The 26,453-nt window shown below is 46.0% G+C and overlaps 1 protein-coding gene across 1 annotated transcript in view; it reads left to right on the top strand.

Annotated features, from left to right (window-relative positions):
- Positions 1-26,453, top strand: part of LOC126419409 (roundabout homolog 2-like) — a 308,578-nt gene that overhangs the window by 114,265 nt on the left and 167,860 nt on the right. The window contains exon 2 of the mRNA XM_050086597.1: positions 2,429-2,725. Within this exon, the coding sequence (XP_049942554.1) occupies positions 2,429-2,725 (297 nt within the window). The remainder of the gene's footprint in view (positions 1-2,428; positions 2,726-26,453) is intronic.

The raw sequence follows: 26,453 nt of genomic DNA on the forward strand, positions 1-26,453 counted from the left end.
CTATTTTGGCTACAAAACCCTGTTTTTCAACATAATCTCCGTTCATTGCCACGTTACTCGGAGAGCCTGTGTGCCCATATGGTACTACTCTACTGGTCGACGTCGGAGCCAACATCTTGCTGCAGCTTTAATCTTCCCGTCATCCACTTACTGCTCCCCGCGGAGTGCGTCCTTCATTGGACCATGCTGATGGAAGATGGGAGTTTCGGACTATGCGGTGGATGAGAAAGAACAGTCCAATGATGTTTCATGAGCTCTTCTCGGGTGCACAGACTTGTTTGAACCCTGTGTTGTCATGGCGAAGGAGAAGTTTGTGGCGACGAAAGTGCTGAAGTCATTTCTTCGGTTTACTGAGGTTAGCACAATAAACTTCATTCGGAGTCCCAGAGGACCGTCGCCATGATTTTATCAGTTAAGGGTGCGACTTTGAACTCTTTCTTCGGAGGAGACGTGAGGTGGCGCCACTCCATGGGTTGCTGTTTTGTTTCAGCGACTTTACTGCGAGGTGAAAATTGCCTCGCCCAACGTCTCACCGTGCTTTTGTTCACTGACAGGTCTCCGTAAACATTCTGCAAGCACCTATGAATATCTGCGACGTTATCAGTATCCCGCTCAAAGAAGATAACCTCTGACCTCTCTGCTGCGAACGTATCTCCGTTACATTTTGAAGGCTACATACAGCGCCACCACCTATCGGAACTTAATGATGCTATAGGGGCTGAAGCGGGAATATTCCGTGATGTCCCAAACCATATTCTACATTTTTTTCAACCGAAACAGGCCGAGAAAAAACATGCGTTGCATTATTTTTTGAACGTACCTCGTATTTGATATTAAGGTGACACGCAGTCACTTGTCCACGTTCGAAAAAGTTGAGCTTTCCTGACCGAGTCACTATGCTGTCACAACTTCTCTAATGAGAACACAGTACACCCCCACCTCCTTTTATAATGGCGGGTCCGCCTCTCGTGTCATCTAGCGATCCACTCTGCATTGCGTAGGGGCGTCCAGATACTTTTATCACATAGTACATACCTCTATGCCACGCAAGAGGTGTCTATGATATGTCTGTATTGTAGAAGACATGATGAAGTATGCTGCTTTACTATTCATGATCACCACTGTGATAGTTCTTTCTGCAGTGACACCAGACTAATATCTAACTGAGGTTATGGTTTCTTTGCACAGCTATATTTCCTTGTGGATCGGTGTCTCTGAACTCTTCTCCTTTTGTGGCGGCGCTCTGGGAGCCAAGAGGCGACTTTAATTCCTTCTCATTCACTCTTTCTGTTTAATAGCTTTCAAGGAATACAGTAATATTATTTGTGGTATGACAATGAAGTGGTTGTTACCGAAATTTAACTTCACTGAAATTTTATATGTAAACTGGGACTTGCTTTAACTTGTGAAAAATATTCATTGAAATTACAAGCATGGTTGGAGAAGCATTTCTTTTTAGCATAATTTTATTGTGTTTTTTGGTTTCTGACGTGTGATTAATTTTCCAAAGCATACTGTATATTACAATGTTAATTTTACGTCACTCTGGTATATAGTTATACTGTTCAGCTTATATATATGTATATAAAGAAATTGTTAATCTCATTTTCTAATTCCAAAAAAAGGCAGTCTTTTTTCTATTGTTCCTGTTTAGATAAAAGAAACGCAGTAGAGCACCTGACGGCAAAAAAGAAGGTTCGCTCACGCTAAGTCAAAAAAGAATGGCGCAGTGGCCAGCGCACCTGTAAAAAATAAAGAAATCAATAAATAAAAATGTGCTCACGGTGTTGGACTGCAAAGCGGGTGGGCAGTATTGAAAGTTCCCTCGTGCGTGGTTTTTTTTCCGAGGTTCACTACATGGAAATTTGTACCTGTGTCGAAAAAGGAAAGCAAAAAAAATAAGAGGCAAAGACACCTGCCTAGTAAACACGAGACCTGGGTTCGATTCCCGGCCTTGGTACAAATTTTCACTAGCCGCTTCAGTCGTTGTACATAAAATCGTATTGGACAAATTGTGTAAGCGGCGGTTAATAATTCTATCAACAGTGCACCTGTCTTACTTGTTTGATCTTTTGTGACCAAGTCCTGTTCCTAATCCATTACATACGAAAACATTTCGACACCTTTCTTGCATTAACAGCGGCAGATTTGCCCCAGGTGGCCAATATTGTAACTATTTTTTTTGAGCGTAAATGTGTTCCACATTAACGCAACCTAACCTAAACACCATACGATAGTTAGAGCTCTCGCCGGACCTCCGTGAGTAGCTGCATTTATTTGCAACCACTCGGCGCAGCAGCGCAACCTGCAGGCTAGGCTAGCTTCGTCACTTTCAGACGTGCGTTTCTCGCGGTATTTCCGTGGATTTGTCCGACCCCTGTAGACTCCCCGTGTGACGTGCGAGACCTGACGTCGGCGCTTTCCGCAGGCGAGGAGCCGCGGCCTCCGCGCATCACGGAGCACCCCAGCGACGCGCTGGTGTCGCGCAACGAGCCGCTGACGCTCAACTGCCGCGCCGACGGCCGCCCGCCGCCTTCCGTGTCGTGGCTCAAGGACGGGGCGCCGCTGGCGCTGGACGGCTCCCAGCAGCACCGCGTGCTGCTGCCCGCCGGCTCGCTGCTCTTCCTGCGCGTGCGCAAGGAGGCCGACGCCGGCGTCTACCGCTGCGTCGCCAGGAACGCCGCCGGCGTCGCCTACTCGCGCAACGCCACGCTCTCCGTCGCCTGTGAGTACCCGCGCGCACTCTGCAGTGCATGCACTGTCTTCACTTCTAGATGTCCCAGGAGCAGTGGTCGACACTCAGCGATATGATAGAAACGATTATTTCGAGCAGAAAACTTCACGTGTCCATCATAAGCGCTATTCCGACATAGAACACATTTACTACACACTGAGACAAAAGTAGCTGCATAGTAATATTCCCAGATGGCGCTAGTATCGCGTACATAAGGTACACTATCATCAGTCAGAGCATTATGACCACCGACCTACTCTCCGTAGAAACCAGTCAAGACGATCAGTTGATCGTGCTGACTGCGTGTAGAATGAGGAAGGCTTATGGTCTATCTGAATTTGATCAGTGGCAGAATTTGATGGCCCGGAGGCTCGGCACGGGAATTTCGGAAACTGCATGATTTGTGGGGTGTTCCAGGAGAGCTGTGGTGAGTGTCGTCAACACGTGATGAAATCAAGATGGTGCCACGTCCAGACGTCCTGGGGTTCAACGACCACCCCTCATTACAGGTGTCTGACGTCTCAGACTGAGCAGATTGGTAAAACAGGACAGGCAGCGAACTGCGTCGGAACTGATACTAGACTTTAAGGCTGGTCAGAGTGCAAGTTTGTCTCAACACAGAATGGATCGAACACTCCAGACGACCTACGCATGTGCTAATGTTAAGACTACGGTATCGACAACTACGACTGAAACAGGCACGTGACAATCGGCACTGGACGTTGGCGCAGTGGCAGAGCATTGCTTGGTATGACGAATCCCGATACTTTCTTCGTTATGCCGATGGGAGGGCGCGAATCCTTCACCTTCCCGGGGAACAGCTTCTCGATACCCATACTACGGGACAGAGACAAACTGGAGGCGGATCCATTATGCTCTAGGGAACACTCGCGTGGGCGTCTTTGGGTCCAGTGGAGTTCGTGTAAAGCACCATGACGGCAAGGAATGTCGTACACTAGTTACAGACCACATACACACCTTCATGACAATCATGTTTTCTGACAGCAGCGGCATTTTTCAACGAGACAATGCGCCATGTCACAAGGGCAGCAGTGTTGGACGAACACAGTGGCGAGTTCCAGTTGGTGTGCAGGATCTCCCAGCCCGCCCGATCTGAAACCGATTGAACACATCTGGGATGTGATTGAATGTGGCGCCAGACTCATCGCCCCCTTCTCAGTATTTACGGGAGTTAGGTGTTTCTGTGAGTAGATTTGATGCCAGTTCGCTCCAACGACCTACGAAGGCCTCATTGCTTCCATGTCACGGTGCGTCGCCGCTGCTATCTGTGGCGAAGTAGGACATACCGGCTAAGGTACATGGTCATAATGTTCTGGCTGATAGCGTAAGAAGTCAGTTGTCCTTACGTTAGTTAGTTAATGTTTGCTAGTTATTTAGCAGACAGCTGTGTTCCCACTGCGCTCTAGAGAGTTGGATGTGGGAGCTAGAGGACGCGTTGTTTACGTGCGTGGCCGAGGCAGTTGCCGTTACAGTTCAGGATTCGGCCAATCGTCGTCAGGCGGGCTATCAACCGTCCGCGGCAACATCGGTCGCTCAGACTACGACGACACTGCAAATACTACCGGATACGTAAGGACTACTCATTCGGAAGCCTGTGAAGAACAAGACGTGGATGTTATTCAACTTGCGAACGACTCCAAGAGAAACAGAGAAGCCACCACAACGAGCGATGTTTCCCAAATCACCGGTTTCGGTGAAGGGGGATTTGTCTTACCGCCGAAGAAAAGACAAACTCGGCTTACTAACGCGAGAGCGGCGTCTACGCCGCCTGAGCTGCCGTTTTCAAACTCTTCCGCAGCAACAAGACCAACAGCAACATCAACAGCTTCAGCAACAACTAGCGCAACAGAAGGAAAAGCTTCCTCCTATCGTGCTGCAGTACAAGAAGCAATTTTTTTTTTTTTTTTTTTTTATTGGTCATCAGTCTACTGACTGGTTTGATGCGGCCCGCCACGAATTCTTTTCCTGTGCTAACCTATTCGTCTCAGAGTAGCACTTGCAACCTACGTCCTCAATTATTTGCTTGACGTATTCCAATCTCTGTCTTCCACTATAGTTTTTGCCCTCTACAGCTCCCTCTAGTACCATGGAAGTCATTCCCTCATCTCTTAGCAGATATCCCATCATCCTGTCCCTTCTCCTTATCAGTGTTTTCCACATATTCCTTTCCTCTCCGATTCTGCGTAGAACCTCCTCATTCCTTACCTTATCAGGCCACCTAATTTTCAACATTCGTCTATAGCACCACATCTCAAATGCTTCGATCCTCTTCTGTTCCGGTTTTCCCACAGTCCATGTTTCACTACCATACAATGCTGTACTCCAGACGTACATCCTCAGAAATTTCTTCCTCAAATCACGGCCGGTATTTGATATTAGTAGACTTCTCTTGGCCAGAAATGCCTTTTTTGCCATTGCGAGTCTGCTTTTGATGTCCTCCTTGCTCCGTCCGTCATTGGTTATTCTGCTGCCTAGGTAGCAGAATTCCTTAACTTCATTGACTTCGTGACCATCAATCCTGATATTAAGTTTCTCGCTGTTCTCATTTCTACTACTTCTCATTACCTTCGTCTTTCTCCGATTTACTCTCAAACCATACTGTGTACTCATTAGAATGTTCATTCCGTTCAGCAGATCATTCAATTCTTCTTCACTTTCACTCAGGATAGCAATGTCATCAGCGAATCGTATCATTGATATCCTTGCACCTTGTATTTTAATTCCACTCCTGAACCTTTTTTTTATTTCCATCATTACTTCCTCGATGTACAGATTGAAGAGTAGGGGTGAAAGGCTACAGCCTTGTCTTACACCCTTCTTAATACGAGCACTTCGTTCTTGACCGTCCACTCTTACTATTCCCTCTTGGTCGTTGTACATATTGTATATGACCCGTCTCTCCCTATAGCTTACCCCTACCTTTTTCAGAATCTCGAACAGCTTGCACCATTTTATATTGTCGAACGCTTTTTCCATGTCGACAAATCCTATGAAAGTGTCTTGATTTTTCTTTAGCCTTGCTTCCATAATTAGCCGTAACGTCAGAATTGCCTCTTTCGTCCCTTTACTTTTCCTAAAGCCAAACTGATCGTCACCTAGTGCATTCTCAATTTTCTTTTCCATTCTTCTGTATATTATTCTTGTAAGAAGCTGCAATGCATGAGCTGTTAAGCTGGTTGTGCGATAATTGTCGCACTTGTCAGATCTTGCCGCCTTCGGAATTGTGTGGATGATGCTTTTCCGAAGTCAGATGGTATATCGCCAGACTCATATATTCTACACACCAACGTGAATAGTCGTTTTGTTGCCACTTCCTCCAATGATTTTAGAAATTCTGATGGAATGTTATCTATCCCTTCTGCCTTATTTGACAGTAAGTCCTCCAAAGCTCTTTTAAATTCCGATTCTAATACTGGATCCCCTATCTCTTCTAAATCGACTACTGTTTCTTCTTCTATCACATCAGACAAATCTTCACCCTCATAGAGGCTTTCAGTGTATTCTTTCCACCTATCTGCTCTCTCCTCTGCATTTAACAGTGGAATCCCCTTGCACTCTTAATGTTACCACCGTTGCTTTTAATGTCACCAAAGGTTGTTTTGACTTTCCTGTACGCTGAGTCTGTCCTTCCGACAATCATGTCTTTTTCGATGTCTTCACATTTTTTCTGCAGCCATTTCGTCTTAGCTTCCCTGCACTTCCTAATTATTTCATTCCTCAGCGACTTGTATTTCTGTATTCCTGATTTTCCCGGAACATGTTTGTACTTCCTCCTTTCATCAATCAACTGAAGTATTTCTTCTGTTACCCATAGTTTCTTCGCAGCTACCGTCTTTGTACCTATGTTTTCCTTCCCAACTTCTGTGATGGCCCTTTTTAGAGATGTCCATTCCTCTTCAACTGTACTGCCTACTGCGCTATTCCTTATTGCTGTATCTATAGCGTTAGAGAACTTCAAACGTATCTCGTCATTCCTTAGTACTTCCGTATCCGACTTCTTTGCGTATTGATTCTTCCTGACTAATGTCTTGAACTTCAGCCTACTCTTCATCACTACTATATTGTGATCTGAGTCTACATCTGCTCCTGGGTACGCCTTACAATCCAGTATCTGATTTCGGAATCTCTGTCTGACCATGATGTAATGTAATTGAAATCTTCCCGTATCTCCCGGCCTTTTCCAAGTATATCTCCTTCTCTTGTGATTCTTGAACAGGGTATTCGCTATTTCTACCTGAAACTTGTTACAGAACTCAATTAGTCTTTCTCCTCTTCCATTCCTAGTCCCAAGCCCATATTCTCCTGTAACCTTTTCTTCTACTCCTTCCCCTACAACTGCATTCCAGTCGCCCATGACTATTACATTTTCGTCCCCCTTTACATATTGCATTACCCTTTCAATATCCTCATACACTTTCTCTATCAGTTCATCTTCAGCTTGCTACGTCGGCATGTATACCTGAACTATCGTTGTCGGTGTTGGTCTGCTGTCGATTCTGATTAGAACAACCCGGTCACTGAACTGTTCACAGTAACACACCCTCTGCCCTACCTTCCTATTCATAACGAATCCTGCACCTGTTATACCATTTTCTGCTGCTGTTGATATTACCCGATACTCATCTGACCAGAAATCCTTCCTTCCACTTCACTTCACTGACCCCTTCTATATCTAGATTGAGCCTTTGCATTTCCCTATTCAGATTTTCTAGTTTCCCTATCACGTTCAATCTTCTGACATTCCACGCCCCGACTCGTAGAACGTTATCCTTTCGTTGATTATTCAATATTTTTTTCATGGTAACCTCCCCCTTGGCAGTCCCCTCCCGGAGATCCGAATGGGGGAGTATTCCGGAATCTTTTGCCAATGGAGAGATCATCATGACACTTCTTCAAATACAGGCCACATGTCCTGTCGATACACGTTACGTGTCTTTAATGCAGTGGTTTCCATTGCCTTCTGCATCCTCATGTCGTTGATCATTGCTGATTCTTCCGTCTTTAGGGGCAATTTCCCACCCCTAGGACAAGAGAGTGCCCTGAACCTCTATCCGCTCCTCCGCCCTCTTTGACAAGGCTGTTGGCAGAATGAGGCCGACTTCTTATGCCGGAAGTCTTCGGCCGCCAATGCTGACTATTTATCAAAATTTAGGCAGTGGTGGGGATCGAACCAGGGACCGAAGACGTTTTGATTATGAATCAAAGACGCTACCCCTAGACCACGGGTAAAAGAAGCAATATAAGCTCTTAAATAACTGGCTGAAGGGGAACTTTGCGGGATCTTTCACCGCTAAGCAGGCTGGAGGTGACAAACCAAAGCTCACGCTGCAGAGTAGAGACGATTATGTGAAAGTTATGGAGTGTCTAGGCGCTGAGGGTATTCCCAACTGTACATTTCCGTCGGTAAAACCGAAATGGGTGAAGGCGGTTATCAAACGCATTCCTCGGACTGTACCTCACGAAAACGTTACAGCAGTACTACATGAAATGTGATTCACTGTCATTAAGGTTGACTGGCCCAAGATTCCCGGTACAGGAAAGATTTCATTGAAGAGAGGTGTCATATTATCTGGTAGTGAGCAGCACCGCGAAATATTACAAATGGAGCGGTTTCATGAGTTCGATGTCACTATTGAGAAACTGCCCTCAAGTACGGGACCCATACAGTGTCAAGGTTTGTATCACATGGCACGTCCGTGCACAGTGCCGCCTCGATGAGTTAAGTGCTGCCAAGGACACGACAGGGGCAAATGGCCCTTCAAGTGAGAGTCACTGTCGGTCTGCTGCCTCTGTCAAGGTAATCAAACAGCCAGCTACAGGGACTGCGTCCAGCACTAGAAAGTTCCAAGATGGCGAGCTTGACTCCTGCCACTCCGCACCCAGGAAGCAGCTCAGAAGATGTCATAGATCTCGACCCACCAACCAAAGCTCGTTTCGCCTAGCAGCGCCAGAAAAACGAAGGAACACGGCCGCGACCCCTCATTAATGGAGCGACGATCTGCGAAAATCGGACAGAGCTCCACAGCAGCAGAAGTAGTCTGTGGGATATCTCCGGACCAGCAGACGAAACCTCTCTACCAGTCAACGCTCCCAGGAAGTACTCAGGCCTTCTGACGACACTACAAATATTGCTGTATTGATTCATCAGCTGAAATAGGCTGTGACTGAACTCAAGGGAACGCTGGCCGCTGTGCCAGCACTCATTATCTCGGCTCTTCAAGAAGTCGTCAGAGGACTCTTCCATATTACCAGCGACACTACTCAGACGTCATGCCCAGCATTATGCACATTCCGAGTATCCACTTCGCAACTTGGATTGCTGCAAGGAACCTCTACAAATTGAAGCAGTTTGAACTTTTCCTGCGCATAATGAATGTTGATATTTGTATGGGCAGTGAGACTAACATGAAGCCAGAATTAAGGGCCAATACTGCTAACTATACGTGCTACCATATAGATCGCCTTACCGCAGGTAGAGAGGCGGCCATCTATATACGGAATCCAGTCCGCCACTATGTAGCTCACCACTTGCAGCTCCACACTGTGAAATCCGCCTCTCTTCAGGTGGAAAGCAGCCTCGGAGTCGTGACATTTATGGCCGTCTACAGACAACCCAGAGGACACATCCCAGAAGGGTACACTGTCAATATCGTCTGGCACAGGGAAAAGCAAATTGTTGTTGACGACCTCAGTGCCAAATATGATAAACTGCAGTCGTCGTATCCTATACCACATAGCTGACTGTTTCCAAGCCTGGGTCCGAGCTCCTGACAAACCCACGAGTTATCCCAAGAATGACATCCAGCCGGATGTTCTGGATCTCCGCATATCAGAGGGCATTCCGGGAGTCGTCACAACTGAAGCCGTCCATGCACTCTCCTCGAACCACACCTCAGTTATTCTCTCTGCCACGAGGCAAGCTTATGCCCACTGCCAGCCACTTTAGTACTGGCAAGACTCATGGAAGCGATAATCGTCCCAGTCTACATCATAGTCTCACAATACATGCGTTACTAGCCAAAGCCGATGATGATGAGGCCACTACCTACATCACAATGGCCATTACGGAAGCCATTACTCTATCCATGTCTCAGGCGCCCACAATGAATGCAGGAAGCCGCCCTAAAGATCTCCTGCGGGAGATACTTGTTCTTGTACGAGAAAAGAGCCGCTTGACCAAAGAGTGGCGTCTCATGAAAGAACGTGACGTTAAGATGCCGGTCATTCTTTTTCAGCGGCACATTAAGGCGGCCCTCATAGAATATCGTAATAAACGTGTGGCACATAAGTTTTCATCGATCCCACAGACAACTGGCCTTTGGGACCCAGTCCGAACATTCACGAAGAAGTGTTGCTAGACACCTCCGCTAGTGACTCACAACGGGCATGCCCACACACCAAATGTCAAAGGCAATGCCATCGCTGATGTCTTCGAGCGCAACTTCACACCCGTGAAGGAGCCCATAAGTCCATATCCAGATGGTTTAAGACAGACTTCAGGTGTATATCGCAGCGGACGGTGAGGGGGCAGAAGCCCAAGACCAGGAAACAGTGAACAACAAGTCTGGCGGACATTTCAATCTCTTCCTCGCTGGAAGACTTCCAGACTCGACCTCATCACTGCTCCAATCCTCCGAGAATTACCACCGACAGCCATCGTGCAAGTCACCCACTGGTTCAGTGCTATACTCTCCCACACTTGCTATACTGTCCGTTGGATTTGGAAGAAAGCAGTCGTTGCTGTGCCCAAACCGGGAAAGAATCATGCAGAACTAACCAGCTATCGGCCTATCAGCCACCTCTCAACCCCCAAGAAAGCATCTGAGGTTGTACTGCTATCCCAACTAACAGGACGCCTCACTACTGAAATAATATTGCCACATGAAAAATTTGGGTTTCGTGAAGGCCACTGCAACCCTCTCCAGCTCTTACAAGTGGCCGAGCACATCATGCAGACTTAGAACAACAGGGGGATCTGTAAAATGATTCTCCTCGTTGAATCACGAGCTTTTGTGGAATACCAGTTGGAGCTAGATGCATAGGAAACTCCATTTCGGAAATCGTCAGCTAACTACATATTCCGAGATCCACAGTGTCAAGAGTGTGTGGAGACTACCAAATTTCAAGCATTACCTCTCAATATAGGCAACGGAGTGGCCAGCAGCCTTCACTTAACGATCGACAACAGCAGCGATTGCGTAGAGTTGTCAGTGTTAAAAGACTGCGAGAAATAACCGTAGAAATCAATGTGAGGTGTACGACGAACGTATCCGCTAGGACAGCGCGGTGAAATTAGGCGTTAATGGGCTATGGCAGCATACGACCGGTGCGAATGCCTTTGCTAACGGCTCGACATCGGCACCATTGCCTCTCTTGGACTCGTGACCATATCGGTTGGACCTTAGACGACTGGAAAACCGTGGCCTGATCAGATGAATCCTGATTTCATTTGGTAAGAGCTGGCGGTAGGGTTGGAGTGTCACACAGACTTCACGAAGCCATGGAACCCAGTTGTCAACAAGGCACTGTGCAAGCTGGTGGTGGCCCTGTAATGGTGTCGGCTGTGTTTACATGGAATGGACTGGGCCTCTGGTCCAGCTGAGACGAGCATTGACTAGAAATGTTTATGTTCGGCTACCTGGAGACCATTTGCAGCCGTTCATGCACTTAATGTACATAAATAACGATGAAATTTTCATGGATGAAAAAGCACCATGTCACAGGGCCAAAATTATTCGCGATTGGTTTGAAAAAGTTTCTGGACAATTCGAGACAATGATTTTGCCATTAATACCGCCCGAAATGAACCCCACCGAACGTTTATGTGAGATAATCTAGAGGGCAGTTCGAGCACAAAATATGGACGGCTATAGAGGCAGCATGGCCCAGTATTTCTGCAAGGGACTTCCAACGACTTGTTGTGCCCATGCCATGTCCAGCTGCTGCACTACTCCGAGGAAGATGAGGTCCGACACTATACGAGGAGATATCCCATGAGTTTTCTCACCTCAGTGTAGATTGTTATTTATTTTGTGTATTATTCAGTGCATTATCATTTTGTACAACAGACCACAGTGGTGTAGAGGAAGTCGAGACCAACAATATGATACAGGACACTTGTGAAGTGCGTGTGTGTGAAGTTGGGAAACTATCACAAATCTGCCTACAGAAACTACCTAACTACAGTGCACGTGCGTCGCTCCAGAGTTTGAATATTCGCTCGCTCTCTTCGCGCAAACTGTTAGTTCTAGAGAAAAAAATTAATAGGTCTTTTTAGTAGAAAATTTAATGTAGTTTAATTTTATACTGAGTCAAGTTTTCGCTAGAGGCCGCGGTATATGAGTTATTAAAAAAAGAAAAAAACGTAGAAAAGTGATATTAAATGGGTTCTATCTCGGAATGTCCATGTGATTTTTATTTTTTGTTATTAATTAATTAATTTATTAATTTCTTTTTGCTTCAAATGAGCTTTCATGTCAGACTAGTGAATCCTGTGACACTGAATAGTTTGCAGGTCAAAAGAGCAAAATAAGAGTTCTTTTCGTGGCTGCTTCCTGTGTCTACGTCTACGGCACGATTCTCACTGCGGCGATACCATATGCGATGCGACACAGGTCGCACGACACGCTGCTTTCTAATGCGACACTCATGTTTCCGCTGGAGCGATACATATACGATAAGATACGCGATGCCTGCCAGCAGATTAGAATGATAAGGCGTTCGCATAGTACTTCGTTGTGGTGAGGTTTCCCTTTAGCTCCGTACCTAACATGGCCATGTCTTAATATAGAATGATACGAAAAGAATTTTCAATTTTTGACACAGCACATATGACTTGAAATTTCTCTCCCCGTTTTTTGTGTGACCAGTTACGTGAAGCAATGAGCACTCCGCGTTGCACTGGGTGATACAAAAGATATATTTACGGTGTTGGCTCGCTGTTGTCATAGATCGAACCACTTAAGTCGCTTTCACTACATTTCTATGATCATCCCAAATCTGGTTGCTTCTGCTTGTATCGCGTGTCGAATCACGTATCGTATCGCATGTCGTACGGCGCAGGTACAAAGAGGATGCAAAAACTGATTAAAAGTGATCACTCTTTTGTACGTGCCGCAGGTTTATAGTGAAAATGTAGCGATAAAATAAAAACCAAAGTTTCGTGTTAATGTGTAGTTTAATTATCAATGCCTTAATGCAGTGGTTACACGGAATAGTATAATGGTTACAGAATAGATAAATCACAAATTTGGATGACACTCGTCCTTTTATGTGCGATGGTCAGGTACGTATTCGCTTTAATCCGTTTTTTCGTTTCTTTTTCGACTCTTCCATAGCTCTCGCGTTCGCTCATTACTGGACTGGCGTTCAGGATTCCTTTCGAAGTGAGTTTTCCTGTGACACGCTTTTTCTATAGTTTCAAGCATGCTGACGAGTACTACGATATCATGTCTTTCATTATTCTGTAGTTTTCAGTTTAATACAGATTTTCACCTACATTTCCGCGAATACTTATATTGTCTCATTTTGGGTCTCAGTAGTGTTCCGTAAGCTCTTCGCAATGACACCTGACCCAATTTCCTATCTATATGCCTTTCCACGCTATACCAATTTGCACTGTCCAGTCACATTAATGCGACCATCTGTCAAATCCCTTAATAACCACGTTTAGCAGCGCGGACCGCTGCGAGACGTGTAGGAAGAGTATCAATGACTTTCTGTAAGGTACCGACAGCGGCGTGGAGCCACGCTGACTCCAGTGTCGCAGCCAACTGCGCTAGGTCTATTGGTTGAGGATCCATGGCGCAAAGTGTCCGATCGAGGTGTTGCCATAGATTCTCCATTGGGATTATATTCGTGGAGTCTAGTGGCCAGAGGAGAACAGTAAACTTATCCTGGTGCTCTCAGAATCACGTACGCATACTGTGGATTTAGTGACACGTTGAAGTGTCCTTGTGGTAGATACCATCGTGCCGGGGAAAAATCAAACTGTATGAAGAGGCGGACATGGTCCCCATGGATAAATGCATACATGTGTTGATTCACTGTGCCTACCGGAATGACGAGATAATGCAAGAAATGCTTCGAATATATTCCCCAGGGCATAACGCTACCTCCTTCGTCCTAGACCCTTTGCTTTCAACGTTTCACTCCGTAACCCCAACGACCATCTGTGCGATGGAGTATAGAAGGTGATTAATTTGAAACGGACACCTGTCGCCACTGTGTTGACGTTCACTATGGTGTTAATTTGCCATTTGCAGCCTTCGTCGCCACTGATGAACAGCAGTCAGCATGCTTACATGAACCATGCGCCTGTTGCGAAGACCCATACACGACAATGTTCTCTGAACTGTCGTTGAGGAGGTACTGTAGGTAGCCCCTTGGTTGATCTGAGCTGTTAACAGCTGAACGGTTGCACGTCTATTAGCCCGTACACATCTCCACAGCTGTCGTTAATCTCTGTCATCTGTGGCCCGTGGTGCACCACAGTTGCCTCGTCGCTGTTTTGTAACGCACAGTATACTTTAACCACCGCAACCCACGAACAGTTTACGAAGTTAGACCTTCCGGAAATGCTTCCACCTCTGGTCAAAAGGCAATGATCATGCCTTTTTGGACGTCAGATAAATAGCTCCGTTTTCGCATTACGAGAACGACTGCACTGTTGTCCGCGTGCCCCGACGCGCTTTATATACCCTCTACTGACAGACTGCAACATGGCACGTATTAGTGGTTATTGCATGTTGACGTCGAACATAGGTGCTGGTCACATTAATGTTATTGTACCGTATATAACATTACACAAAGGTAATCGCTAATAATCACACGCATGCGAATGCTCTGGAGCGATGACGCCAGAGGTAAAAGAAATACTGCTCGACAAACACGTTCAGACGTCGTCTACCATGTGTTCAATAGTTTTGACTTGGGCGCGTATGACCCCAGTTCTTTTTACGCCCTAAAGCAAAACAAAACCAAATCCAATCTACCATTGTTTACTCGTTATTGATCTCGTAAGTACTAGCTATTCATATTTGATGGTATTTTTCCACACAAGAAAGTAGGACCGACGGGTGAATGGACGTTTTACCGTTAAAAGCAAAACTTGATTGAGATACGGTTTAAGAACTAGCTGGAAGAGATTCGTAAGTTCTTCTGTTCCTCTAGTTCCTGTGTTATGCCTACGAGAAGCCGTCTTTCCCTCGGCCCGCGGCAGTAAACACACACATTTGTAAACAGTGTCATTTCGTACAAGTAGTAGCTACACTTAAAAAAAAAAAAATTGATTTTTATTAGGGGCGATAAAAAATATTTGTTCGGAGGGCGTACATTCCAGAATCGGTATGTGAATGAGTCAAAATCACCGTGTATATTGCCCGCCCCGATAGCTGAGTGGTCAGCGTGACGGGTTGCCGTCCTATGGGCCCGGGTTCGATTCCGGGCTGGGTCGGGGATTTTCTCCGCTCAGGGATTGGGTGTTGTGTTGTCTTCATCATCATTTCATCCCCATCCGGCGCGCAGGTTGCCCAATGTGGGGTCGAATGTAATTAGACCTGCACCATGGCGGCCGGACCGGCCCAGTACGGGGCCTCCCGGCCAATTACGCCAAACGCTCATTTCCATATCGTGGACATTGAGGAAATCATCCCTTCAACGCCAAACGTTTGGCCCAAACCACCTTGTATTGATGCATGAAGAAGTTCATAACTGCATGCTGCACATCCTCGTCCGACAGGAATCGTAGCCCCTTCAAGGCCTATTTAAGGGACCGAAGATGTGATAATCGCATAGGGAGAAATCAGGCCTATAGCGCAGGTCCTCGAGTGTCTTTGACCTCAGATACCGTTGATGAGGCTGTCCTGCCAGACCGATCGACGTCTTGAATCGCCGCCAGCTTGGCGCACCACCCCACAGCGGTGGTTTTTGGCACATATGCAGCTCCATACACATTCTACATTCACGGATGAGTGTCTACCGATGTTTGTCCTTCGGCAGGCTAGAAAAGAATAACAGCACGTTGGTCCTGTTTGTGTGCCTTTGGTAATAAGGCCGTCATGGTTCACGGTTTTGGATTTACCTCACGAATTGCACGCTGATCGCTTGACTGTCTGACGGTGCTTATATATCCGCATCGGAATCGTGCTACGTCGCATGTACACTGGAGCAACGCCCTCAGACAAGCTTTTGTATCGCCTCTGATAGTAGTGTTTCAGATAATCATTGACTGAAAGTAAAAATGATTTCAAAACCTGATCATTAAGAGATAATATAATCGTAGAGTTTAGCACAGTAGGGCACTTACTAAAGTGAGAAACCGTGTACATGACTTGAAACAGTGAAACTCACGGCGCACAAACAAGTGTCGTGCAGTCTTTTGCGCGACCCATCTGGATCTCCCTTGGCAAAGTGTGGGGACACGGCGTCTGCGACACCAGTCGTGCTTACGCCTACATAAGCGCGGCAGCGGCCGGTGCTTTATGTGCGACGGCGAACGCACGCCATTTTTCTGGTCCCCCACCGCGGACAGAGACGAAGCATCGCGTCAGCGCCTTCGTGTGTATTCTGCCGCGGTAGCGGAGGCCGTTTGCAGGCGGGCTCTGAGCTGTATCTCAAACACCCGGCTCTAGGCAAGCAGCACGTGTCCTTCAGAGGGGGTGCCCGCAGTGGCTGCCAGGGAAGGTTGCGCACTGCCACCGAACGCGTGTGTCGTAAGGGCCGGTCACAGAAATCCGCCAGCCCACAGTGATACAGGTTTTCTATGGCGTCCTAAAAAGACACTTGAATGCCCGACGGTTCTTTAAAGAAAGCCATGGATGATTCCCATCCGTTCCCTTGTCCAGTTTAAGCATGCGTTCCATCCCCAATGATCGCCCTGGCACCCGAGGGACGTGAAATTCTACTCTTCCTGTATGTGTATGTATGTGTGTGTGTGTGTGTGTGTGTGTGTGTGTGTGTGTGTGTGTTTGTGTGGGTGGGAGGTTGGCTGGGTGTTTTTGTGCGTTGGGGGTTAGGGGCCCTCAACGGGAAAATTAGCTATGCCTCACCAAAACTAGTGGAAAACAATGTGTTTAAAACATAGAAAATACGATAAGGGAAGTAAGAGGCAATCTAAGATGAAATTGCACTCACTTTCTCTGCCTATTGCGTAATCACCCGTACGATCACACTTGATCACATTCTGTAAGACAGCGTTAACTGGTGAAATGTTCGAAAATTGTCAACTGAAATTCACATAAGACACGAGGTAAGCTGAAATAGATACACATGAATGAATATGTGCATGGCCAATCACTTACAGAAAAAGCAGGTGAGCTAGCGGCCCCGATAAAGTCTCCCCAAAGTTTTAGAGAAAAAATTGGTCATTTCATTAAATCTTAACATACTTTCCACATTCACGCTATTGTGCGTTAAAGCAGGGGGCTATGAGTTGCTGCTGTCTTGTCTGACTTCAAAATACATAATCTGTACGCTACAAGTTCCACACCATGGGTGTCCTCTCAGCGGAGCAAGTAGCCGTCCGTCAAAGGCCTGTGTCCTAAGCGAAGACGAGCGAGAAGGACCTCATTCCGTGTGCATGTCTGGAATGTGGTAGGTCATAGTCGACTTGTGGACTTTACCACACGCTACTTATCGTCTGTCATTTCCACTCATTCTTCTTCCCATCGACGTATGGCTCTGTACCTCTACAGCGAGATGACAGCATGTATTGCGATGGCGCAATGAACTGAGGATCGCGACACGTCTCCTTGGATGCTACATCCACCATTTCTTTCCCCTTGATGCGTGTGTGTCCTGGTAACCAGCAGAAAGATGCCTCATTTCCCAGCCCTGGAAAAGTCGTCGTGGGTATCCGGGCTACATTATCTGCTGGGTCCAGTTGTTTTATAAAGTGGAGGCACTGGTTCAAATGGCTCTGGGCACTATGGGACTTAACTTCTGAGGGCATCAGTCCGCTAGAACTTAGAACTACTTAAACCTAACTAACCTAAGGACATCACACACATCCATGCCCGAGGCAGGATTCGAACCTGCGAACGTAGCGGTCTCGCGGTTCCAGACTGTAGCGCCTAGAACCGCTCGGCCACCCCGGCCGGTCGTGGAGGCACTCAGGGCGTCGGAAGAGACTAGGAATTTAGCAGTCGCAACATATCCCATCTGCTCCAGTGGCCTCGTATAATTCTGAATCGAATACAGTGAACTCTTCTGGCAGTCGGATCTTGAGGACACGATCACGGGAAACAACAGAGCAACCCCCATCCTATACAGTGTGTCAGGAGAAATGATCAATATTCAGGGATATGACAGATGTGAACATTGGAAGCAAAAATGTCTAACAAACGTGGACTCATACTGCATACTGCAGACTTTAATAGCTGTGAGCACATCTTCGTCTGCGATACTGTGAAAGAAACCTCTTCTGCAGGAAGCTCTTTGCTTTCCATGTTTTATGTGTAAGTAGCATGGAAAACAAGCAAGAATTGTCTAGTAAAACGCAGCTCTAAAGTGCGTACCTTAAGAGCTACTACTACTTGTCCAGTAGAACGAAGCGTTTCGCAGTAGCGAAGATGAACAAATGGTTACTGCTCTTACGGTATGCACTTTACAGCCCATGTTTACTAGACAGCTATTTCCTCTTTTAGTCCATACTACCTACTCCTAAAATATGGAAAGCAAAGAGCTTGCAGTAGAAGAGATTTATTTCATAGTATCGAAGAAGAAGAACAAGTGCTCATAGCTCTGCACGCAAGTGCTTCTGAGCCGGTGTTACTAGAATTTCTTGCTTTGAATGGTGTTTCCGCCATGAACCCTGAATACTGACCGTTCAATCCCGAAAGCTATGTTGATCAGTAGATATGTCATAAAACGATGCATTGAAAACGGACACAGGTACGTAGGCTCTCCTGCACCGCATTGGATATAAGGTTACTCTGGGTCTCTGCACCATGGTGGGAGACGATTAAAACCTTGGATTTGGTTTGTATTTGCCCCGCACAGAGACACGCTTCACGTCGCTCTCAAACGGCCTTGTCTGTCGTGAACAACTGGCGAAAAGGCGTTTCAAAAATGAGCGAACAACAACGCTGATTGGTGGTGAATCGGGAGCAGCGAATAACTTATTTGCCTGAGGGACCATGAGGAGTTCCCATTGCATGCTGAGTGGCGGTTCTCGAGCCTCAGCACAGAGAGTGCATATGTGGCTGTTTCTGTCGGATTCCATGGCCAGCCTGATACCCACAAGGTGGATGGCGCCAGTTAACAACTTCCAACGAAGACGCTGGAAGAGCGGACTGCAAAGAAGTGCGTAATTTTCCGTAGATAAATGTATGTGTGTTCATTTTAATCGTTCTCGTCGTGTTTTTGATATATCTGACTTGCGTGTGATGGACATCGTTCGACATTGAAGGACTTGGTGAGGTTCCTGAGCTTCATTTCTGAATCGGAACTGTCGTGATCACCGCACCTGAAGGACCTGAAGGACAGGACCCAGAAGGCACTGAATGTCTTATAGTCCCATAGCCAGAGGACTTGGGGACCGGAGAGGGCGCCTCGGCTTCCGTTTTATAGATCTTCCGTGCGACTGCGGCTAGATCACGGGTGAACATTATACAGATAAGAGAGGCCTTCTTCCCTGGAGATCTGATCTTGGTTCCCTAAGACGTGAAGACAAGGATAATATGTCTGTCAGGGGTTGAAAGAATGAAGGTTTTTACTAGATTAAAATGCAGCTACTGTTCGGCATAGTCTCTTTTAGGTACATACCCTTTGTCTAACGTTTCTGCGATGGTGAATTGTTTCCATCCTTGAAGCACAGTTCCGGAAGGAAACTTCCATTAATTGCTCGTTGTTTCCAAAAGGTTTTGCCGTCATTATTCTAAGTTTCGAACAGGTGGAAGTCAGCGGTGCTAAATCTGGTGGATAAGGTAGGTGTTCCAGCAACTGACACTTCAGACTCCGTCACTTTTCCATTTGCAAGACGTCTTTGAAGTAAGGTTCTTTGTCCTAGTGGGTGTTTAATATTTTTTATTTTTATTTTTAGCAATTCAGATATTTTCTTCCACATTATTTCATACAGAAGACTTACGTTTGACTTTTTGCAGCTTAGCAAATAAAAGTAAGTTATGTAAATACGTCATCTTTTGCGTCAGATGAAGCTGGCTTATTCCGTTTAGCTACAAGATGACCAACTACTAACCAGGACTCTGATGGTCGTTTCGTTCCCGGCGCGAAGTTGTGGATCTAAGTCTCATCCATAGATATATGTGTTGTTTTTTTCTTTTTTTTTTAGGAAAACGTCCAAATTTAGCTGAAAAATTCATTTATGAATTCCCTTCTGGATATTGCATCATTTTAGATCAAGGGATATAAGAATAAAGGCTGTAGCACGATCATGCAATATGACACATTAAAGAACTATTATTATATATATTGTATACTAAAGAAGGTTACAGTTCACGTTTTGAAGACAACATATTTAAGCCAATACGATCTTACGTCATGGCAGATAGTGGAATCAGGTTCTTAATTTTTATTAGTACATAACAGTTTTTTCTCCATTTGCTGTTTGTTTTATCATTGTAATTTGTTGTATATTACGTGGATCACTATTAATAAATATCTTCCGGGGTGGCGAGTTACTTTATCAATCGATATGACTGTCTTCGGACAGTTAAAAATGACCTCGTGTGAGAATCTAACACAAACGCCCAAACTGTAAGACCAGTTCTTGAGGGTTCCACAGTTCTGCGCATTTCACTAGATTTACTTATTTTTAAGATCCTGTACCTCGGTCGCTAAGAAACGAAAACCTTATAGGATCACAGTGTTGTCAGTCTTTCTGCCTGTCCGACTGTTAAGACCTTTTATCCCAGGAACGGCCAGAGGTACCAAGTTGAAAATTATGTCAAATACGAAGATCGACAGTCCATTGACGGAGTAAAAGTTTACGCTTCTGAACCAAAGCAGTCAAAAGATACAGCCATTTATTCCACATATTTTGACACTCGCAAACCCGCTCATCGAATTCTGTGAAGTACTTCTCGTTGATCTAGAACCGTAAAATTTGGCAAGAAGCAAGGTTGCACAATACAAGTAAAGGAAAAAATCTGGAAAATATTAATTCGTGATTTATAATCAATATTTTTGATATCTGTTACCCATCATTCTAACCGTTCTGTTGAGGCTCCTCTTTCTCAGGAACCGCTAGAGGCATCAAGTTGAAATTATTGTCAAATACCACGGTCTACTTTCCCTTGAAGGTATGAAAAATTAAGCTTCTAACTCAGCGCAGTTAAAAAATACGGCCATTCTTTCCATGTAAATAAGTTTCCTGTATTGTCAATACTTGCAGTTGAGAAACCGTAAAAGGAAAGTCGCTAAAAAGGAAAACACAGAAAATTGGAGAAACCACAGCATGCGTTCTTTTTCTAAGCTGCAGAATACTTTACTTAAAAACTGAAATTCTATACACAGAGATAGTTAAAGGCAGTTTTTCCTGTTACTTAACGCAAAGGAAACAAAGAAACCATTGATGATGGTGTAACCTCAGCGAAACACGTCCGGTTGGAGAAGAAGAAAACATAGTCAGCTCAAGACGGAACTTATCCAAAAGCAAATACATTGGTACTTGAACATGGACAAAAGAATGAGCTACAACCTCATGATGAGTATCGGTGACTGTTGTACGTTGCCGCAGTGGTAACACCTGTCCCCGTCAGATCACCGAAGTTAAGCGCAGTCGGGCTGGGCTTAGCATTTGGATGGGTGACCGTCCAGTCAGCCGAGCGCTGATGCCAAGCGGGTTGCACTCAGCCCTTGTGACGCAAACTGAGCAGTTACTTGACTGAGAAGTCGCAAAAACTGACAACTGATGGCAGAGCGGTGTGCTGACGGCATGCCTCTCCGCATCCGCATCCAGTGAAGCCCTTGGACTCAGGGGGATGACACGGCTGCCGGTCTGTACCGTTGGGCCTTCCAAAGCTTGTTCGGAAGGAGTTTAGTTTAGTTTCTATACCTGAGCCAGCAAAACATTGCTGTATATGGTGGCAGAAAGTCAAGGAATATTTTAAGGAATTGGTTTAAAAAATTTATTTCAAAGGCCCAGTCAAATCTTTACAAATTTAGTCCTAGAGCAACTTAAGCTGTGCCTATGTGACACAAGTTGCCTGTGTTTCAAAACCGAGGCAGTTCTGTCCAGTTAAGACTCCTGACATGACTGGGTGTTGTGTGCTGTCCTTGTTAAGTCCCATAGTGCTCAGAGCCATTTGAACCATTTTTAAGACTGCTGACAAGAGACGCCCTGAGACCTCTGCTGAAACTGCTAGCGAATTCATGCCATTGGTTTTAGCCAATAGCGTACGTGGGAGACAGGTCACGTGTGTGGACGCCTGGAGTGTTCTGCAGTGCGGAACACGGTTGCCTCTCTCTCTTGTAATCCAGACCCCGAGCAGAACAGACGTTTTATCGGAAGGCAGGGCCTTTGGCTCTGCTTTTCACGACCGGCCACCAACGTAAGTTAACATGAACCGCTTCCATCTCCGTTGACCATTTCAATTAATTGTTCGACCTCCTAGACTGGCATAAACCTGGTAACTTCCGACCCTAGGCGCGCCCTTTGTATGTCATAAACTGAAATATATTCTGTTCATTGTACCTAATTTCCGGTTCTGTCATTTAACGGCAGCGTTGGATGTCCACTCTCAAGTCCTGGCCGCTCAACCTCCTTCACACTGTCGTCAAAAGGCATACGTAATAACCTTCTCCCCCCTTCCCTGACCATGTACAGTACAGTGCTTTTCACAGTCCGCATTGTGTAAGTTAGATTGGCTATACAGCAAGAACGATGTCGCACCTCTACACACATAGCAGACGGTTGCTTTTCTAAATGGTTCAAATGGCTCTGAGCACTATGGGACTCAACTGCTGAGGTCATTAGTCCCTTAGAACTTAGAACTAGTTAAACCTAACTAACCTAAGGACATCACAAACATCCATGCCCGAGGCAGGATTCGAACCTGCGACCGTAGCGGTCTTGCGGTTCCAGACTGCAGCGCCTTTAACCGCTCGGCCACTTCGGCCGGCGATTGGTTTTCTGTTCTATCCCGTAAATAAAAGCTATTGAGTAAACAGCAGCATAATAATGTAGATATAATCATAACAAAGCATACGATTTCCATAATGCAGCAAAGAAATGCAGAAAATAAGCATTTGATGATGAGCGATATCTTGGATACAATGTGGATCATAGTTTTCAAAGTAAATAATAGGCGATATTGTAACATCTCACTCTAAGTTTTATAATGACAATGATTAACCGATATCTGTAGCTTTTCACTCACCATTTTAGGTGACGATGGCACAATTCCATCCAGCTCTCGATCGTTGCTGTAGTCGGAATCAGCGCAAAAAGCGTCTTCATAGACATCGCCATTAGCACAAATCTAGTGAATGTGTTTGCCCATAATTTTGTGGAAGAATATGCTTTGAGCCGTACCAATATGCGCCTTTTCTAACAGGACTTTGTGTTCGTCTAGCGCTTTGTAACGTAAGCCCGTACTTTTCAGCACAATATTTGGTGCGTCTTTCGCATCCCTGAAAAGTTCAATTTGTTTTAATGACACGATTAACTTTTCTACCGTAGGATACTCTTTCCTGCTGTTTTAAGCAGAAACATGCCTGAGAATAGCACCTTTCTTAAAAGAATTTAAGATGGTGACTATGTTAGGCTGCTTTTTCTTCTTTCCAGAACTCGCTAAAAACATGTTATCTGATCCAGACAGATCGGATCCGTTGCGGCTCACGTCTACATCTTTCAACTTCTGCAGTAAAACTCAGTTGCTTACTTTTGTTCTTGCTCTTATTCGAAGATCTTTTTTCCGGCCGAAGTGGCCGAGCGGTTCTAGGCGCTACAGTCTGGAACCGCGCGACCGCTACGGTCGCAGGTTCGAATCCTGCCTCGGGCATGGATGTGTGTGATGTCCTTAGGTTAGTTAGGTTTAATTAGTTCTAAGTTCTAGGGGACTGATGACCTCAGCAGTTAAGTCCCATAGTGCTCAGAGCCATTTGAACCACTAACATTAACCTATGCGTTTCACAAATCGCTTACCTCACAAAAATCTTGGTTACTTGAACTACTGCAATACAGCGAGCACCACTACTGCCAGCTAAATAAAAGATTCAAACTACGGAAGGCACTAACTACTGATAGGCATAGTTAGGAAATGAAAGATTTTAATGTATTTACCTTAATAGTCATAATATATATAGCAGTTCATGACAAATTACAAAACTCCGCCATCTCTCTCCCCACATCCACCACTGCTTGCGGCTCACCTCCAACTGCGCAACGCTACGCGCTGTTCACAGCCAGCTGCCTAACACTACAATGGCAGACAACAATGCAAACTAGCCACAGACTGCACACAGCACAGCCAGTGATTCTCACACAGAGCGCTACGTAACGTTGCCAATAAGAAAACATGAACAGCCTACTTACACCTTCAGTTTCTCGTTCTTCACTAGTTAACCTGGTACCTTGCTGGCTTGAAACGTAAATGTCAAGTGCAAAGTTTCAGCAGTCGGTGTATAAAATGAGTGGTATAAAATGAGTGGAATTTTTGCGCAGCACTGCCATGATATTTAGCCCTGCAGTCGACATTCGGCATTCATGTCTATAGAATAAAAATGTGTGGTATATGTCGTATGTGAACAGTTACAGAGGCTCACGAGGTACGGCTTGTGCAGCAAAGGACGCGTGTGATATTAACGTGACAAGCAGCTGTGTTTCACTGAGCCGCGACTGATCGTCCGGAGCGCACACTGATTGCTGGAAGCCCCTCGGCAGTGCCTGAATGCCTCGTATTTGGCTTGTCACTACGCCAGCGATCCATTGAGCAGTCCGCAATAAGGGCAGAGTCCCCGCCTGAATCATAAATAGCGCGGGCTCAGATTTCCTGGCGCACAGTCGGCGGACAGAGACAGCAGACAGACAGACGAGCAGATGGGCGCGTGTTTAATTCAACGGGGGTCATCACGAGGGCCGGCGCAGGCGGTGCCTTTGTTCGCAGCGATGACTGGCTCGGCAAATGAGGCGGACAATAGGCTCTGGTCAAGGGGGCGGGTGAAGCGCCGAGGAGTCTTTCGCTCGCGCGTCGCTTTGTGGCTGCGAGGAAGATTATAATATTCCCCACCGAGCGTGCAGAATTAATTTTGAAAGTCATGTCCAGCTGGCAAAACGTCTTACACATACTCTCGAAGGACCTTCGAGTTCCTAAATGCAAACACAGAGGAACCTCGGTCATACGGAGTGGGTGCTACTGAAGGTCACCCACATTGTTGGAAAATCCGGATAATCCGGAATTTAGAAAGGAAGACTGCCGTTAGTTAGATGCCTTAAGCATATGCGATAACATTATTTTCACGTCAGTACACTAATTCTGCCGGCGACCTTGTCAGAGAGGGCGGAGTAGCAGACAGAGTGTCATAGCATTCTCTTGTCTTTGGGGGTGGGAAAGTCCCTGTAAAGGCGGAAGAATCAGCAAAATCAACGGCATGAGGATGCAGCATGGAAACGACTTCACTGAAGACATATAACGTCCATCCGCAGGACATGTGGCCTGTAATTGAAAAAGTGTCAGGATTATCCCTCTATTGGAAAAAATTTCCCAAATACACTACTGGGCAATAAAATTGCTACACCAAGAAGAAATGTAGATGATAAACGAATATTCATTGGACAAATATATTATACTAGAACTGACATGAGATAACCTTTTCACCCAATTTGGGTGCATAGATCCTGAGAAATCTGTACCCAGATCAACCACCTATGGCTGTAATAGCGGCCTCGATACGCCTGGGCATTGAGTCAAACAGAGCTTGGATGGCCTGTACAGGTACAGCTGCCCATGCAGCTTCCACACGATACCACAGTTCATGAAGAGTAGTGGCTGGCGTATTGTGACGAGCCAGTTGCTCGGCCACCATTGACCAGAAGTATTCAGTTGGTGAGAGATCTGGAGAATGTGCTGGCCAGGGCAGCAGTCGAACATTTTCTGTATCCGGAATGGCCCGTACAGGACCTGCAGCATGCGGTCGTGCATTATCCTGCTGAAATGTAGGGTTTCGCAGGGATCGAATGAAGGGTAGAGCTACGGGTCGTAACACATCTGAAATGTAATGTCCACTGTTCACAGTGCCGTCAATGCGAACAAGAGGTGACCGAGACGTCTAATCAATGGCACCCTATTCCATCACGCCGGGTGATACGCAAGTATGGCGATGACGAATACACGCTTCCAACGTGCGTTCACCGCGATATCGCCAAACACGGATGCGACCATCATGATGCTGTAAACAGAACTTGGGTTCATCCGAAAAAATGACGTTCTGCCATTCGTGCACCCAGGTTCGTCGTTGAATACACTATCGCAGGCGCTCCGGTCTGTGATGCAGCGTCAAGGGTAACCGCAGCCATGGTCTCGGAGCTGATAGTCCATGCTGCTGCAAACGTCGTCGAACTGTTCGTGCAGATGGTTGTTCTCTTGCAAACGTCCCCATCTGTTGACTCGGGGATTGATACGTGGGTGCACGATCCGTTACAGCAATGCGGATAAGATGCCTGTCATGTCGACTGCTAGTGATACGAGGCCGTTGGGATCCATCACGGCGTTCCGTATTACCCTCTTGAACTCACCGA

Source organism: Schistocerca serialis, chromosome 9, assembly GCF_023864345.2.
Source record: "Schistocerca serialis cubense isolate TAMUIC-IGC-003099 chromosome 9, iqSchSeri2.2, whole genome shotgun sequence".
NCBI lineage: Eukaryota > Metazoa > Arthropoda > Insecta > Orthoptera > Acrididae > Schistocerca > Schistocerca serialis.